General features: G+C 40.7%; 1 protein-coding gene across 1 annotated transcript in view; it reads left to right on the forward strand.

Moving 5' to 3' along the window:
• The window catches only part of NOX3 (NADPH oxidase 3), a 55,177-nt gene extending 37,941 nt beyond the window's left edge, over window positions 1-17,236 (forward strand). The window contains exons 11-13 of the mRNA XM_027603243.1: window positions 2,200-2,346; window positions 6,973-7,097; window positions 17,110-17,236. Of these exons, the coding sequence (XP_027459044.1) occupies window positions 2,200-2,346; window positions 6,973-7,097; window positions 17,110-17,236 (399 nt within the window). The remainder of the gene's footprint in view (window positions 1-2,199; window positions 2,347-6,972; window positions 7,098-17,109) is intronic.
• The last annotated feature ends 2,535 nt before the right edge of the window (window positions 17,237-19,771 follow it).

Genomic DNA, 19,771 nt, shown 5'->3' on the forward strand with positions numbered 1-19,771 from the left:
AAGTCAAAAGGAGGGCTCGGGTTTTCAAAGAATAATTTAGATTAGGCACGATGCAACTTGGAAAGCAAGAACATTGCAGTACTCATCACCAACACTGGATATAAAGTCAGCCTCCTGGCCTCCATTCTCCCAGGGATCCTTCCTCCTGATCTTTCCTCAGACCCTGTCGCTCCCCTGCTCAACGCCATGCAGTGCTTTCCCAGCTCACTCAGAGTAGAAGTCAAGATGGCCCCAAGCCCCACATCTGTACCTCCCAGCCTTCCTGTCAGACCTCATCTCTTACTGCCCTCCCTGCCTTCACAGCTCCAGCTACACTGGCCCCTTGGCTCTTCCCCAGAGGTCCCACTCCTTCTGTAGGGCTCTTGCCCCAACCATGATTCCTCTGCCTCCTTTCGTCTTTGCTCAAATGTTCCTATCCCTTGATCATTTGACTCAATATTGCAGCCCTTTCCGGCCTGCTTTGCGTTTCTCCATAGTGCTTATCACTCTCTGATGTACTCTATGTTTTACTTATTACCATCTTTCTTCTCCCTCCACACGCAAACTCTAGGAGAACGGCAAATTTTTGCCTCTTCTGTTTGCTCTTATAGTTCCAGAGAGGAGAACAATACAGAATACGTATTTGTTGAGTCAACAAGCAAGTGGATGAACACAATCACTATACTTGTGGGGGGCCATGTGGAGTTCAACAGAAGGAACCATTGGCTCAGATTTACAACTGCAAAGAGACAGCACTCCTTTGGGGGGTTAACACACTTAGAGATTATTATTTGAGCTGGGAGTAGTATTGAAAATGCCTTCTGAGCTGTAGCTGTCCAACAAATTGGGCTTTAATTCTTTTTTATCCAAATTTTTATTTAAATTCTAGTTAGTTTACTTATAGTGTAATATTGGTTTCAGGAATAGAATTTAGTGATTCACCACTTATATATGACACCCAGTGCTCAACACAAGTGCTCTTCTTAATCCTCATCACCCATGTAGCCCATCCCCCACTCACCCCCGCCCCTCCAGCAACCCTCAGTTTGTTCTCTATAGTTAAGAGTCTCTTATGGTTTGTCTCCCTCTCTTTTTTTTTCCCTTCCTCTATGTCTTATCCTCACTAGCTTTTGCTCTTACTGACTGTTAATATTATAAGCTCCTGCACAAACCTGGAGAAAAGAGACAAGATGTTTAGCCTTGAAATACATTCTGTGAATTTTTTTTCCTCATGAACTTGATCTGTTAATTAAATCTCATGTATAACTTTCATCATGATTGTGAGCTTGCAGGCTGGCTGGTGGAGAGGGGAGGCAGGAGTATACACCATCTCTTGGAGGAGATATTTCCCAGCAGAGGTCAAGGCCAGCCTCCTGGTAGACCTTGTTAAGCAATAGAGAAGTCTCTTTGGGGAGGGGATGCAGGAAACAGTAGTGAGCAGCACGGAATAGGAGAGTGACAAAAATCAAGAGAATTAATAGATCTTTCTCCTGTGGTTTCTTCTAGATACAATTACCTAAAACTCAAAGCGCAAAAACTAAGCCTTTATTTCAGCAAACCCAGACTACTTCTTGTCACATGTCATGTGCTAAACACAGAGAGTTAAAAAAAAATGTTCCTAGACATAATTCCATTATAGTAGTTGATACACAACCATAACCAACACCCCCCAGCTTTCTTGGACACTGGTATGTCTGGCTGAGGTAAACTTCTGGCCTGTGTGGTTTAACTCCGCAGTTGCCATAATCTCCACCCTCCAGAAGTTGGAAGCCATGATGGTGAAGTGGATTACTGCACAAGCCATTGGGGTCTCTGGAGAAGGGAGTTCAAATCCCAAGCTTAGGTCATGAGTAAAAATGAAGGGGGTTGGTCTAATGGTTTATCCCCCTTTGGGAGCCGTGAAAGGCACAGCTAGTTATGATTATTAACCTCGTTCAAAAGAAGCACAGCCAGGAATGTGGTGAATTGATCCTCATCCAATGAAACTGGCAACAGCCCACAGACTCCTGACTCTGAATTCACTCTGGACTTTTTCAAACACGATGTGAAATTTTTCAAAAGAAATCACAGTGTGACTGTTCCCTGGCAGAGAGAAGCATGTCATTTTGCAGAAGTGCCCATTTGAGCTCAGATAATTTAATGGAGATAAAGTAGTCTGTGATTATCAACACATTATGGAAAAGAGGGACAGATCCGTTCTCTTGTCTTCTCTCTTGACAGGTGTACTTCTACTGGATTTGCCGGGATCCAAAGGCTTTTGAGTGGTTTGCTGATCTCTTACTCTCGCTGGAAACACTTATGAGTGAGCGAGGGAAAGCTCATTTTCTGAGTTATCACATATTTCTTACTGGCTGGGATGAAAATCAGGTATTGATAAGATTCAGAATAATCAGTATTGCATAAGTCATCTAATAATAAAGAACAGAGGAACAATGTCAATAATGAGCTCTATAGTTATCTGGTGGCATGAAAGAATTATGTGTATATTCTTAAAAAGGAAGGAAAAATAAAATAAACCAGGTTAGAAAGAGGTATTCAAATCATAGCAATAAAACAATCCCAAGCATGGAAATCCAAGAAGAATTATGTCACTAAAGGTTGCATTTGTCATTTTAGTGACATGAGGCGATTCTTACCGATCAGCTGTATTGTCTTGTTCAGCTCCCGATTGGTTCTAATTCTATGATTTGAGCTATTCAGAGTTGGCAAGAAAAAAAGCCAAAGTGTTTACATTCGACATTTTGTATTGTGGCATATGTGAACATCTACAGAAAAAAATCATTATGAATACATGATTCATCTAGAGATTTCTTTTTCTTAAAACATTCTTAGAAATTGTGTGCACATATGTTCATTCACCTAAGATCAAGAGGGTCTTCTGTTGTGGCACGTGTTCTGCAGTATATTGTATCAATGAAATAGTAAGGTTGCATTTACCAAAAATAATGTATATCAAAATATTGCACTAGGGTAGAATTTCAGGGTTGATAATATTGAATGATAACTACTACCTTTTAAATCTTTTTTAACTCCTCAAATATGGAAGCTAACAATGAAGTAATCACTAAGTTTATGAAATGAAATGTATGCTGCTCCTGTTGATATTTACTTTAAGGAAAGTATGTTTGAGCCAAGATTTACATTAATCACTAAATTTACAAATGAATGTGTTCCTGTGAGTGTGTACCCCTGCTCTCTCCCTCCATCTCATAAACACACACTCTCTCTCACACACACACACACACACACACACACACAGAGGCCCTATGGGACATTGCTGAAATTTGACTCTGTACCTTTGGGTAGGACTTAGCTTAAAATTCAGTAGCTAAATGAATTTTTAGGGTCTTATTTGCAGTCGGCCTTAAATATTTATTCCTTTGGGGTAATTTGAAATACAGGTTCCTTGGGAACGAGCCTTAAAACATCTTTTTTTCTTTAATTTTATTTTATTATGTTATGTTAATCATCATACATTACATCATTCATTTTTGATGTAGTGTTCCATGATTCATTGTTTGCGTATAACACCCAGTGCTCCATGCAGAACGTGCCCTCTTTAATACCCATCACCAGGCTAAACCATCCCCCCACCCCCTCCCCTCTAGAACCCTCAGTTTGTTTCTCAGAGTCTATAGTCTCTCATGGTTCGTCTCCCCCTCCGATTTCCCCCCTTCATTTTTCCCTTCCTACTATCTTCTTTTTTTTTAACATATAATGTATTATTTGTTTCAGAGGTACAGATCTGTGATTCAACAGTCCTACACAATTCACAGCGCTCACCATAGCACATACCCTCCCCAGTGTCCATCACCCGGCCACCCCATCCCTCCCACCCCCCCACCACTCCAGCAACCCTCAGTTTGTTTCCTGAGATTAAGAATTCCTCATATCAGTGAGGTCATATGATACATGTCTTTCTCTGATTGACTTGTTTCACTCAGCATAATACCCTCCAGTTCCATCCACATAGTTGCAAATGGCAAGATTTTGGGTTTTTTGATGGCTGCATAGTATTCCATAATGAATTAAATAGTGTTAATTATGTTTTCCAAACAGAAATTTTCCTTATTCAAATGGGATTTTTGACTAATGATCCGTCTGATGGAGTACAGATACAACCTTTGGAGTACTGTCCCTGCTTTTCAGCTTCTAAAGTGAATTGATTTCAAGTGTCCATCTCAGAATTCCCAGTCATTTGGGAGTTTTGAGACTGAGGCCCTGTTTGATTTTGTGACAATACAACTCTGCCCCATCCTATCTCTGCCCCTTCTCAAAGTACGCTTTAAGATATACTTTTTTACTGAATACAAGTAAATTAAAATTGACATGTTCTTAAATTTTTGTCGTGACACGTTGAAACTCTTTAGATGCTTGAATTCCAGGAAAAAAATAATTGGTGCATTCTGTCAGTGAGGAATCAAAAGCCTTTTTTGGAAATAGCCAATTGTTAAACTGAATTCAACAACCTCAAAGTGGCAGAATGACAAGAACAGAAGGGACAGATGGAAAAGGTATTATGAAGGGCAAATCAACAGGGTTTGGAGATTAATTGAACACTGGGCTGAGAAATATGGAACAAATATAATTCCAAATGTTTGAACATCACTGATTGGTAGCTCGACAGTACCACTAACATAAGTAGAAAGGGACCTTTCTTTCCTATTAAATAATGCCCAAACTTCTCCTCAAGGACTTTAAGGCCCTTCCTGACTGACGGCAACCAACTCTTGCAATTCCATCATGCTTCTGGTACTGGAGCCACCAGACAATGCCTTGTGTTTGCATGCCTCCATATCTTCCCTCTCTGTTCCATTTCCCTGACAGTCACTTAATGTCCTCTGTCCTCCCCACCGCCTAGGACATGCGATGGTTCTTTGAAGCCCTGGCCATCCCCAGTTCCCTTAGTCAAAAGTACTTGGGGCTTCAGCAGTGTAATTTGTCTACTTCTCCAGAGCACTTTGTTTCTATCTCCAGTAAAGAAGGATCCTGGTCTAACTTATGTTGTTGACGTCGTGCACGTGGGCTTCCCCTCCCTTGGATGACCAATTCCTCACAAAGCAAAGACCTTCTCTCTTTCTTTTTGTACTGCTCACCCATAGTACCCTGCCTGCTTATAGGAATCACTCAACCATTGTATGTGGAAAGAAGTTGAAGTCACACGTTATTTGAAGATTCATTTTGAGCTATGATGATCAATTTGAAGGAACAGAAAAAAATTTACGTAAATATATGCTTAGGGAGTTCAAGACCCAGGATTCTACTCCAGCAGGAAGATGAGGGTGTGGGGGAGAAAGTTAGTAGTCATCTTTGTAGACAATGCTCATTGGGACCATGAAAATGAAAGTTCTTTGGGGAGTCGTGGTCCAAAAAGGACTGGAGACTGGGAAGGCAGCTGCATTTTGAGACAGGAGAAGATCATAGGAAAACAAATCTAACATTTTGTCCTTGAATGAAAAGAAGAGTCAGAGAGAAGTGGAAGAAATGGGATTTTATAATGCATATAAAATCAAGGAGAAACAATGTTCAGCCACGTGGTTGGTGGAGAATCCAAGGAGAATAGGCCCGAGCTGGTCATTAGCTTTGGCACTTAGTCAAAAGTAAATTGGCTGCCTCTGCCTTCTTCTTTGCCCACAGCTGAAACCAGCTGACTGTATGGCACCAGTCAATCCTACTGTTAAGCAAGAGGGCTGTGGGGCTGCAATAGTGCTGCTCTAGTCTGGAGGCTGACACAACTCTGACCTTGACTTCCAGTTCTGATAACAGGGCTTCTGCCACTTTTCAAGGCTCAATCCACAACTGCTGCCTCAGTTCCTGTTCCTGAGCTCTTGTCTCCAACTTCATGCTTCCCTCTCAGTCTTGATAAACCTGCCCAAGAAGAGGATCCTGCCGTACTCTCACTGTTGGACTCTCCTGGAGTCCCCTGTTCCCAAACTCCATTCCGATAGGATCCCTGCCACCTGGGGTCGGGCCTGCCTGATGACAACTTCCTGCAGCCCGGGCTTCTGTGATTCCACCACCGTCCACCCTCACCAGCTGGTCTGTTGGAGCCTTACTTGGGGTAAGGTTTGGCCCAGCAGGGTTGTTAGCCAAACTGGTCAGGAGCAAGATGAGTCAGAAGACATGAGCAAATGGAGCACCAAAGGGTGTGAAACACATGAACTCAAGAGCTGTGTGGGTCTCTGAGGGGTGAGCAAAGAGGACACAAATCCCAGGAGGTAAGAAGAAAGTAGCTACCAGGATTCGGCAACTTAAAACGTCATCAGTAGGCAGTGCTATGCTCCAGGCTCTTATTTATCAATCACTACTTACCTGATGCCTGGGTGCTTTTATATAATTTGAAAGCAAATTATTGGGCACGGAGCTCCAATCCTGCCCCTCTCTGTGCTTGGCCACCAGGTCTGTCTGCCAGGCTCCACCTCCTCCCAGCACTAGGAACCTTGGAGAGTCCACTTCAAACCATTTCAACCCATTAGGTAGATCTGACTGTAAGATCCAGACACTTCCTGAATGTTTCCTATCATTTTAATCTGGCAGTGCCCTTCTCAAATCCCTAAGGTTTAATATTAAGTGAGTGGGAACAGAGGCAGAGATTCATTTCTGAGCAGTTTGGTAGAAAAAAGGAAGTAGCTTAATGCTTACTGTCCCTTAACCATATTTACCATACTACTCTCATCCTTGTCAAGAAATTTCCTCCCAGGTTCATGTTACTGTACCTCACCCGGGCATACATCAAACCCTTTGTTTCAGTAGAAACCCTTTGCTTCTAGCCCAAGGTAGAATACAAAGATAAATGAGATGTGATGTCTATCCCAAAATGCAAAATCAGTGATTTCTGATACTAATGATAAGCGTCTCTAGCTGCATGAAGAAATTTTTTTGAGTATTCAATCTACAAATGAACATAATTACTTGATCTTTTATTTAGAAGCAGGTTCCTGTTGTGTGTTTTTTTTTCCTAAATGTCACCTGATGCCACAATTTTTATTTTAGGCCGTTCACATTGCTTTACATTGGGATGAAAGTACTGACGTGATCACAGGGTTAAAGCAGAAAACGTTCTATGGAAGACCTAACTGGAGCAATGAGTTCCGGCAGATGGCCTACGCTCACCCCAGGTAAGGTGCTCTCTTTCCTCTGCCTGTGGGAGCCTCCCTGGAGGCTGCTGCTGAGGTGGAAAACTCTAGGGCACGAGCTGCTCAATGTGTAGTAGTGGGCACCTTGTTTAGGGAGAAAACATCGACCTTAGAAAGGGTGGTCATGGAGTTTTCCAGAAACCACAGACCTCTGCTTGACTGGCTTTCAACATCTGACAATTAGCAGTTGTGCTGAAATGTTTCACACTTAAATTCAATAAGATGGTGTTTCTATTTTTTTTTTAAAGATGGTATTTCTTAAACTACCCAGGTCTTGAAGAAATGTTCAGTGAACACAGTTGATCTTAACTTACCCAACTGGAGAATTCACTTTATGTCCAACTATAAACTGTATTTAGCATGTTCAGCAAAGCAGACAAAAGTTGTTCTAAGACCAAGCAGAGATTTAATGTGGTGGCTAAAGACCCAGGATCTGGAGCCTGAGTACTTAGGTATAAATCCCAGCTCCACCATAACCACCTGCTTACTTTGGACAGGTTATGTATCCTGCCACTGACTTAGTCTCCTTCTCTATAAGCTGCACTTAATAATAGAAGGCTGTGCTTTCTAATTCTAGAAGTTACTGGCTATGTGACCTTAGACAGGGTAGCTTCTTTGAGCTTTTGGACCCCATTGTAGAAACATGAATGATACAATGCGGCCACAGTGTTGTTTTCATAATTCAAAAAATACATAGCTTGATAAAGTAAGTGCAAAGCCCTAATGCAAATATTTATCATTGTTATTCTATGTCCCCTAACACAGTCTCTGTTTTGAATCTCAGCATCTATGGCTCTTGAAAGTCAGTATGTCCTAATATTGTCCGTGTTTAAAGAATATTTTCCATATTTGAGGAAAGGCCACGGAAGTGAGGAAGTAGGCCACATAGATAACTGGGAAAGAGCAGAAGGACAGCATGTGCCAAGATCCTGGGGCAGCAGACACTGTTCCTGGCATGTTCCAGGAGGCCAGTGAGGTTGGAACAGAGTGGGTAAGAGGAAGAGGGGCAGAAGGCATATAGGAGAGATAACTGGGGGACTATTACAGACCATTATAAGGCTTTGGATTTTATTCTGAGAGAGGAAGCCATTCAAACTCAAAGGTTTGAACAGAAGAGTGACATGATCTGCCTTATGTTTAATGAGACCATCCCTGGCTGTTGTGAGGGAATAAATTATAAGTGCCCTAGGGCAGAAGTGGAGAGGCTAGGAGGAGGTAAACAGTGGTAGTGGTTTGAATTAGGAGCAGTGCAGGTACTGAGAGGCAGTTGGATGCTGGTATTTTGTGAAGGTAGAGCTGACATGGCTTATTGATGGATTAGATGGCAGAATGGCGTGACCCGAGCTAGAATGGACTTACGCTTACTAATTTGGGGATGACTGGGAGAGCAGGTTTGCCAGCACAGGATATCAAGAGTTCGGTCTTTTGACATGTTTAGTTTGAGATGCCTGTTATACATCCAAGTGGAGATGTCAAGCAGACAGGTGAATATGAGTCAGGTGTCAGAGGCGTTCAGGCTGGAGATATACACGTGGAAGATGTTAGATGTGAACTGTACTAGAACCAGGAAACTGGATGAAATAGACAAAGAAGCCAATTCAGATGGACAGGAATTCAAAGGACCACCATATCCGGAGGAGAGGACAACACATTCTCTATTTGCAGGTCACAGAGTTTAATATAAATTACTCGTAGCTATCAGATTAATCATGTCATTTACATCTTCTACAGCCTGACCTTTCTTCTGTCCACTTTATTGGCACTGAACCACTAAGAGTAAATTAAAATCTACTAGGGTCTTTCTGACTCATTCCCTGTTTCCATCTGTCCCAGAAGTTCTGGTGCTGTTGCTTTGTGGTCTCCCATCAGGGTCATTCCCTTGCATGCTTTCTGCTCTATGGGATACTCTTCTGGTGAATATTAATTAACTTTTGGTCAGTTTGGCTGCTCTTTTTTACATTTTTCTAATACTCTTTTTGTGCTCGAACTTTTCCATTTTCTTCTTTGTTAATCGTCACTAAATTTTTGAGACCTCCTTGGACCAGCTGTTTGAAGAAAGTATAGTGAGATGGGGAGTGTGGAAGGAGTGACCAAGTCCAAGGTTCATAATCTGTCCAATTCCAGCCCTGTGAGACCCCCAGCAAACCCTCTCTACCCGATGCTGTGGCAGCCTGCCTGAGAAACACCAGACCCAAACCGAGAGCGTTCACTGCAGAGGCTCTGGATTCCTGAGCACACCATGCCTGCATCTGCTCAGGAATGAATCCATTGGAAGCAGTGGGGACCTTCTCCTGACCTTGAATTGTCCTGAGAGTAAAGGATTTCCAACAAGAGAGGCCAAGAAAAGCTTAACCTTTAACTTCAGGGCTAAGGGAGGGAAGGAGTGGAGCAACTGCACAGTTGTTTTGTCCTCAGGCTCAGCCTCAGATGCCCTAGGAGAGCTGGATAAGCCCATGGCAAGTGGCCTTGGGACTCTCCAGGCACCACTTCTGAAACCTGCTGGCTCCACTTCGTTTCTTGCCTTGACTCTTGCTGACACTTGACCTAGAATCCAGTTCCAGTGTCCCATCTTCTCTCTAAATACGGTGCTTAGAACCCATCCCAGCTTCCAGAGCCTCAGAATCTGGTTCCCTTGTGCTACCTGCTCAACGTCCCATCCCAACTCCTAGAGCCCTAGCCTCCTCCGAGCCCTGAAGTCACCACCCTTCATCTCCTACCCATGGGGTACTTATCCAGGGGCAAAGACTGGATTATTTTATCTGTGAGTTCCTTAAAAAGATGGTGGGTGGAACACTAACAAAATGATACAAGCTCATATGTTACAACCATGACCAGGATTTTCTTTGTTGGTATGTTCTCCTTTTGGAAAAAAACATCTACTCATCTGATAAATGTTTTACACTTAGTTTTCAATTAAAGGATGAATGTTCCCACTTGCAGGCTTTTGACAGGGACACATACATCTTTACTCTGAGTTCTTATAGATAGGACCACTCTTTATTAGGATTGCCCTTTATTGACGAGTCACATTATATTTGTTTATTTGTTACACGTGAAGCTTGCAGCCCAGTGGGCAAGAAGGCCTTTCAAACCAAACCATTTAATTATCATCCTTCCCTCAGAAAGGGGTGAGCCAGAAACAGCACCAGGAGACCCGAGAGCAGAACTGAGTTTGCACTAACGCTGCCCAAGCAATTATGTCGGGTAGTGGCTGGGAAGCGAGTCTGTCCAAGCATGCGGGGAAAGAGGAGTAGGAAACGGTTTGAAGGCAGGAAAACCACATAGTTGTCACTTCTCTTGTTGCCCTTGTGAAGAGTGTGCTCATTCCTGTTCAGAAGTTGTAATCAAAGTTTAGTATGTAAATGTACTTAAAACCCAATTGAGCTTTTCAGCACATTAGCTGATGGATGACTTCATCTCCCCCTGAGTAAAAGAGGCCCCCTAAGATTGTCACCAAATCAAGCCTCTACAGCATACTTCCTAGTCCCCAAATTTTTAAAATAACCTATTTGTAATAGCCTTAGACACTGGAACACAACTTGTTATATAGGTCCAACTATCGATGTAATTAATATAAGACACATGTAGGCAAAGATCAATGATCATTTCTTCCTTGGAATGCCAGATCCTGGGTAAGACAAGTCACCAGTAGACAGCTTAACAACCCCCTTCCAAAAGACTTTTAAAATGACCTCCTTAAAATAATTTTGTTTTCTGCTGTGTAAAAGAAGATTTATGTTTAATGAAGCTTTTAATGAAGAAATCTCAGAAAGAGAATGCCAATAAAATCTAATTTTTAAACAAGAAAATCTAATTTTGAGAAGTATTTCAATATCCTGGCCTTTGTCCAGATATAAATGAAACACACAATCCAATTATTGTTCCGCACAAAGGACAGAGTAACATTAATTTTCCTCAAGACGGTTATTAAAGAGATAAACAGTATGTTTTTCCTTGATTATGTCAAGGATATGTTTGTTCCCAAGCCTACTTGGCTACTCTTACAAGACAGGTCTTTCCTGTCATTAGCTCATATCTTTTGGCAAAGATGGGTCAGAAAGAATTGGTGGGTTTGTTAGTGGCCTCAGAAAAGGTTCTTTGTTCTTGAGGGCCTTTGAAGTAGGCTCTCAACCATTTCTATTCATCAGCACGAAGCCAAGGATTCTTAGGGCTTACTCTTTTAAAAACATTTACCTGTTCCCTCAAAGCTGGAGTTTGTTCTTGTTCTAAGAAGAAGGAGTTAAATCAAAAGAATAAAGGGAAGAGAGGCAAAAATATTTTTTTTACAGAACATGAAAAACAGCACCAAAAATAAAGCTTGAAGGGAAGCAGATCAAAGAGAATAGTGCAAGCTCCAAAGGAACCAGAAAATTGCAAAAATAACAGTAGTAGAGAAACAAATTGATGGGCATCAAAATGAATACAAATAAGGAAAGGGGAGGAAAAAATTAAAAAGTGATCAAAGACTGAAAGTAGAAAAATGGGAAAGTGTACTCTATTGTTTTTATTTGCAATTAATTTTTGTAATTTTATCAGCTGTATTACAAAACACAAGTATAGTTTTGAAAGAAGATCACCAACTAGTAAGTGAATATATAGAAAGTAAGCCTTTGATTGGCCCAAACTCACAGGCATGTGACATTCGCTGTACATTGCTCATGTTGGACAAGCCCAGAAAAGTAGTTCAAAACACAAAACAATGAAAACAATTCTCCCCACTAAAACACGGGAGGTTAATTAAATACAGGCATTGAGAGTCATGTCTTCCTAATCTATAGAAATGTGTATCTTTCACAAAAATGGAAGCTCTATTTCATTTTTTGTAAACGGTCTTGATTTGTTCCCAAGCTTTCACAAAATATTCGGAAAATCAGGGAATCATTTCCAAGAAGGTACACAGAATATTTGTCACATCCACCTACTTTTTGGATACATACACATTGTGCATATACTCAACCGTCTGGATCTGCAGATTGGTTGTTTATTAATTAATTGAATAAAATGATTTTCCATAGGACTTCGGTCTTTGGTCTTAACATTTCACCAAGTATTTATCATTTGCCACTTTTGACTTAGCTGCTAATAACTTCCCCGTGCCATGTAGATGTAAAACTTTATGTAATTAATGACCATAAAAATTTTGAAGATTCGGCCATTTCTTCAAAACTTGAGTAGAAGTGTTTCTCTTATCTCGAAGAAACAAATAAAGACTTCAGAAGAGTACTACCATTTGTTAGAACTGTTCAATCCAACCCAACAAGGGAGAAAGGTGCCGACTTGATTGGGAATTTCTAATCCATATTGCAGGAATGTATTTTAGACCACCCATTGTTTTCAGAAATGTAAAAATACCTTTATACTAAATCGAGTAAATGTGTCCATCTGGAACCACATTTGCTTGTGTGCACACTCTCCAATTCTCATTTGTACATGCATATGTGCAAAATGTTTTTAAATTATATTTTTGAGAAATTCACATTCTGATGATAGCATACAGGGCCCTCTATCTAATAAGATATTCTTTACATTCGTTATGTGACTAAAGCGTTCAGAATACCTGAAGAAATAGACCTAAGTGGAAATCCCACACATGATAAATTATAGCTTTATGAGAAAAATAAAGCCACCATTAACTTATGACTGGGATAATGTTAGCATGTTTCAATAGTACCTTTCCACCAGAGGACATCCAGCTCTCCCTCCAGTTAGAGTCAGGTGAAGATTCAGTGAAAATTACTGGCTTTACTCTATTTTTGGTAGCAAAGATTAGGGAGGTTGGGTGAGCACAAGTGGATTTGTCATTATTCTGCTAAGTATCTTTGATGGTTTTACCTAGAAAATCATTAGATATGGCAACTATATTAGCATATTTCTGGATGAAGGTGTATACATTTCTGTGTTTTATCAGAGAGGGGAGGAGAGAAGATGGGCAGAAATGGCCCTACCATTCCCTGGCATCCAATGCTACAAGTCACCTACTTTTATTTCTCTCTTATTTCATTTTCTATTGGACCATGACCATCCTCAAAGACAGCAACTTTCTCTTTGCCCCCACGGAGCTGAGCACAGTGGCCAACATCAGCAAGTGAAGGGACCATGAGAAGGATGTGGAAGCTGGGACCAGGTTCCTAATTCTTCCCAAATAAAATGGAGTTGGTGGGAATAGCAAGTTATTCTCAGTGGTGAGCAAGCACTGTTAGGGGCTTTGTAGCTCCTAACGAACCACTGAGTAATTAGGATGCAGAGAAAAGTCACAGAGCAGGCTGCTACAAATCAACCTGGAGATGGGTTTAAAAAAAAAAAAAAAAAAAAGCTGGCCAACACAATTATCATCTGTGGTTGTGAAAAGAAGGTGTTGTACAAAATATAATTATACGATGAATCATTTGGAGGAATTTCTAATGAAAAACATTCATTAGGAAAGATTAACCAGAAGTTGTGTCCATTGTCTGATACCAAGTTTGTAGCCCTCCTTGTCTTCTTTCTAAGCCTCCATAAATCCACGGGAAGCTTCTGTTTATCGATTTTATTTGCAGAATGCACTCAGGGTATAAAGTAATTTGATTTTTTTTAAATGGGGTTTAGGGTCTGCCCCTACAGGGTTATAACTTACCAAGCATGAAAGCCAACACATAAAAACAAACATACAATTTAAAGAGAGAAGTGCTCAAGGCAGCAGAACCTGGGCATCCAGCAAGATGGTGGGATTACTCCTGGGCACACCCACTCTCCCATATCTCTGCTGAGCGGAAATCTCCTGGTGGGTGACATTTTGGATGCCTTTCATGCATGGCATTGCTGAAGTGTTTTGAAAAATGCATCAACCCTACAGAAAAGAGCACAATAGTTATTTAGCAAATAAGATGGGGAGCGGGAGGATTCTCTTTATTGTTTATCATAGCTAAAAATAATACTGCTAATGTTAAAACCATCTTTGCAACTCCTGTAAAATTTGTCCTTTTCTCATCAAAGTCAGCAGCCCAGACTGATCGATGCCGCTAATGTTGTCCTGGATCCAAGTCCTCATTCATGTGCAAGCTCTGCAGCTTGCAGGCTGTATTCTAAAGAATAATGCCTCGTGTTTTTATACTTCTTTTACAGGGAATCTTTTTTTAATTCTAAGCAATCGTGGGTAATTAAACTTTATAGAAGAATTTTTTTTCTCTACCAACCCCATCAGGGTTCTGTTGCACTTGTCCGCTGCCTCATAAAAGAAAAAAAAAATGCTGCTGCATCTGTGCCTTACCCACTTTGTGCAGATTTTCGGCTCTGTGAGTCACACAGTATGCATTCGTGACAAGAAATCTCCACACTTGAAACCACAAGTGCCAAGGAGGGTAAGCAAGGCAAGCGAGAGGCTGCCCTGTGCGGGGACAGGAAGGCACAGAGTGCTAGTGAAGGCAGATAATGAATGGCCTTTGTGAGACTTTTTGGCGACTGCATAATCATGACAGTTACATGAATCCAGCAAAGTGTGTACTTCGTTGTGCAGTGTAATAGTCACAATTTCAAAAGAGGCAGGGTTGCTGTGAACGGCTGGGGACACCAGTGGTTCACCTGGCCGCTAGCAGTCAGAACCCTTTGAAATGGAGTCTTAAAGGCAGAGCATCAAAGGGTATCCTCAGGACCCGCAAACAGTCACTACGACTGCAAACGAAAGGGCAACTCTAGCCTGTTGGGAATGGGCCAGTGGGCAATCTCTTTGGTGACACCTACGCGAATGGAAAAATATCACCACCCATATCGGCGTCTTTGAAAGCGGATGCAGGGATACCTCTGGGCCTCAGACACAAAGCCAAGCTGTGACTCTTTACTGGGAAGGGTTTTGCCTGACCCATCTATCATTCAAAATGTTTCACTCCAGAATTCAAATAGCCCAGTGCTGGAGTGCTGATCCAGGAGGACTGTCATCATCATTGGGTTAACAGCCCACGTCACATCTGTTCAGCTCCGTGGAGCAGACAGACATCTTGTGGGTCAGAGTGTAGGCTGTTCCTGAAGCTGGCCATGTGCCAAGCACAAGACAGAAGGCTATACCTGCAATGTCATGTCTAATCCTCTCAGAGGTCCTAGGAGCTAGGTCCTGTAATGCACCCCATTTCATAGATAAGGAAGCAGGGGGGCTTTGAGGAGATAATAAACATGCCCAAAGCCGCTCAGCAACAGAGGAGAAGAACCAACAGCATTCTTAATCAGTGCCTTCTATTTCCATAAACACCTTAAAATTGCTTCATTAAGTCATAAACTCGTATTTTTCAGTGGAAAATACTTTCAGAAAAGGCACTTTCTCGAATTTCGCCATGGGAATAATAGCTTCAAAAATAGTCCTTATATGTTTTAAGCATATTGTCATTTACAAATGAGTCCACTTGATAAATTCCTTTGAAGCTAGAGTTTGAAATATAATTGAACCATCAATTTCTACCATGGTTATTATGGTCCTGGAACACATAATTAAAATGTGGATTGACTACATGGCAGAGAACCATGTTAACATATAAGCTAAGAAGAACGAGGCTCTAGAGGAACTTCTCAACCACAGCCAGCTATCAAGGAGCAGAGATGCTGGGTGGGCTGGTCCTAGAGTCCCAGTAATTTCTCCAAGACAATGTTTCTCAAAGTGTGGCTCACAGGACCATGTGCTTCAATATCATCTGAGGTGGGGCGCCTGGGTGGCTCAGTTGGTTAGGCGACTGCCTTCAGCTCAGGTCATGATCCTGGAGTCCCAGGATCGAGTCCTGCATCGGGCTCCCTGCTCAGCAGGGAGTCTGCTTCTCCCTCTGACCCTCCCTCCTCTCATGTGCTCTCTCTCTCTCAAATAAATAAATAAAATATTTAAAAATATATATATATCATCTGAGGGACTTGCTAAAAATGCATTCCTGGGATTCAAGCCTGGGAATCTACGTTTTAACAATCTGCCTAGGTGATTTCATGTGCAGCAAAGTAGGAGGACTTGTGCTCTAGACTAGACTAATTCAACTTGTGCCAGAGATTGGAAAATGCTCTAAGGAATAGAACAGTACGAGACAAGGGAAGCATGGTCCGTAAGTCCCTGTAGAGACTGGCTGCGCCTGACTTCTGGAGACAACTTGAATCCTTGCACCAGTGTGTTATTTATATTTATTTATATAAGCAGAGCTGGCAGCTGTGGTCCCAAGGGACCTGAGCAGCCTGGGGACACTCACTATATGCTACAATACCTCTTCCACACAGTTTTCTGAAATGTCCTGACTAGAGAGGACAGTTTTCAGGTGACTCCTCTTTCAGTAATGTCTTTTTCCTTTCCAATTCTTTTTGACCTTCTTTGAAAACCAAAGGCATTCCAACAGGAAAAATAAACTAGCTGCTATCAATTTAGTATAAATTTTATTATCTATAAAAAGGCAGGGCTGAGCAAGATATTAATAATAACTAACACTTTTTAAACCTTTTTGAAGGCATTATCTCATTTTGTTCTCAAGAAAACATTAGTCATTAGTCTCTTTTTGCGCATGCAGAGATTGAGATCTTGCCCAAAATCTTGCAGATCATAATCAATGAAACCATTTATTCATTTATTCAACAAATGTGTATTTTTTACTGTGGCCAAGCACTATTCTGGGTTCTGGAATAGTGATGAGTAGAGCAGAACAGGAACCTCACATTCTAGTCACCAATCCAGGAGGACATGAATCAGGGTCACTGGACCAGAAATCCAAGTGCTATCACCTCTGTCATTGAAACTCCCTCCCCAGTCATCACGGCCCTGCTACCCTCGATCTCCTGGGCTCCACCTGCCTGTGTGTTTCCGGGTCTAACAAGACGCTGGGAACCTGTGTGGGAGCACGGCACTGAGAGTAGGAGAGAGAATCTAAGAAAAAGGAAGTGAGTGGAGAAAAATAAATTAAGTCACAACCCCAACCACTTCACTAATTTTATAACTCTGTCTTGGTTTCTGGCTAGCCTTGCTCCTGCATATAACACATTCTTTCCTTGTCTTATCCTACTGCAGCAGCAGCATTGGTGTGTTCTTCTGTGGACCCAAAGCTCTCTCAAAGACGCTTCAAAGGATGTGCCGCTTATATTCCTCAGCCGACCCCAGGGGGGTCCATTTTTACTACAACAAAGAAAGCTTCTAAACCTTGGAGAAAAAATTCCTTGTGTTATGTAAGTGGCTACAATCATGTAGGTCAGCAGTCAGGAAACGTTTCCCATAAAGGGCCATAGAATAATTATTTTAGGTTCTATGGACCGTATGATCTCGGTCACAACTACTCTACTCTACCGTTTTAATGCACCAAAGTAGCCACAAACAATAAATATGTCAAGGTATGGGCAGGGCTGTGTGCCAATGAAAATTTATTTATGGACGTTGAAATCATATTTCATATAATTTTGTCATGGAACATTCTTTTGATTTTGTTTCTAATGATTTAAAAATGTACAAGTCATTCTTAGCTCCTGGGCTATCCAAAAATCAGATGGTGGCCCAGATTTGGCCTGCAGGAGGTAGTTTGCTGACGCCTCATAGATGTCATTTTTGTCAAACTTATTTTCATGCTCAACAGTGAGCATCCAACATGGAGACTGATATGGCTGCCTGGCTCAGAGTCTCCTTTAGAAGTCATTTCAAATTTCATCACCCTCATGGCAGAGACATCTGCTTTCTATCCAAACCTGATCTTTTCTGCTTAAACTTAAGCTCCTTTGTGCTATCTTTTCATCCTCTATAGACCTGAGGAATCACCAATGGGGGTTATCTTTCAGAAAAATCCTTTATATCTTGAAAGTGATAAAATCATCTCTTACCTCTCTCTTTTCTAGTCCAAACAATACTAGATTCTTAACCTTTCAGCCTAGGATATATATTCTAGCCCTTCAATCATTCTTGTTGCTCTTCTTCAAATCCATTTCCATTTCTTCACATCTTTTTAAAATGTGTGGACTAAAATGAGACATAACATTCTAATAGATGCATGACTAGTATTGGGGAGAAAAGTGATTTTTTTGATATTGTGTGCCATGTTTTTCAATACAGCTAAACTCTATATTTGCCTCTCTTTCTTTCCTTCTTTCCACATCCCTTTTTACTCTTTTTTAATGCATGCTTTTTATTACTATCACATTTTCTTTTCTTTTTCTTTTTCTTCTTTTTTAGTAAGCTTTACGTCCATTGTGAGCCTTGAACTCACAACCTTAAAATCAAGAGTCACATGATCTACCAACTGAGCCGGCCAGGGGCCCCTACTATCACATTTTGATCTATGATCATCTTGACACTTATTCCCCAACTCAATTTCTGCCCCACAAATAGACTGGGACTGTTTAATTTTATACTCTCATTGAGCCCATCTTTTTTTTTTTTTTTTTTACCATCAGCTACTTGGTCCCCAGGAAGTTCCTAAGGTATTCCTCACATCTTATAGTTTTCTCTAATAGTATTGATCAATCTTTTAAAATTGTTCTTTCTAATATTTCAAGATTGTTTTGAAGTTCAGACCCAGATAATAATACTAGTATTTAGTTTCGTAATAGCCATAGATTTAATTAGTGATATCTCAAATCTTTTGTTTAGATCTTCAACCAGATTATTGAATCCAAAGAGCTGCACCATGAATTCTTGCAACTACCTGTTAATATGAGTTCCCAGTCAGGAACAAGTTAATGATAACTAGCTATTGAGAATCATACACATCATACTCTCTTAGCTTATAATTAACATGACATATGCAATAGAACAAAATCATTTCTTGAAGTTAAAATAGATTATGTTTTACAAATGCTTCTTATCTTTGTAGACCGTTATTATGCCATAAAAGAGGATTAAATTGGTCTGACATGATTTGTTTTTACAAAGTCAGGCAGCCACTTAAGCTCTTTCAGAGATTTCTAAATTATAAATTGATCAGTTCTTTTACTTTATCCTCAGATATTGACTTTGATTCTATGATTTCTAGGGTCTATCTTAAAATACACTCTAGGAAAAAATGTGGGTATATTCCCTGATGTCTCTAAAATTATTTCTACTCCTCTGAATTGGAATTTCTTAGTATCTTTAAATGTCCTTTGATAGATATCATTCAAACTCTACTAATTTTAATATATGCAGCCTTTCTGTTTATTCATTTCCCCACTTACGTTTGATTCAGCTTTTATAAGAACTTTCTGCGATGTATATATCTAATCTTTAGCCGGAAAATTAAATGTATTAAAAGGTTTTTCTTGGTTGTATTCAGTTATTAGTTTTCTTCCCCTATTTGAAAATAAAATGCACTCTTTAGCCATTGGATTTTTGTCTAACAAATTAAAGGATATTTGTTCTTAAGAACAGATTTCTTTAAAAAAAAAAAAGAACAGATTTCAATCTTTCTATATTTCTCTCAATTTTGTGTAAACCTAAAACTGTTCTTTAAAAAATAAAGTCTTTTAGGGCGCCTGGGTGGCTTAGTTGGTTAAGCGACTGCCTTCGGCTCAGGTCATGATCCTGGAGTCCCGGGGATCAAGTCCCGCGTCGGGCTCCCTGCTAAGCGAGGAGCCTGCTTCTCCCTCTAACCCTCCCCCCTCTCATGTACTCTCATTCTCGCGCTCTCAAATAAATAAATAAATCTTTAAAAAAAAAAACTTAAAAAAATAAAAAATAAAGTCTTTTTAAAAAAATTGATTTTCCTGCATTT

Source organism: Zalophus californianus, chromosome 7, assembly GCF_009762305.2.
Source record: "Zalophus californianus isolate mZalCal1 chromosome 7, mZalCal1.pri.v2, whole genome shotgun sequence".
NCBI lineage: Eukaryota > Metazoa > Chordata > Mammalia > Carnivora > Otariidae > Zalophus > Zalophus californianus.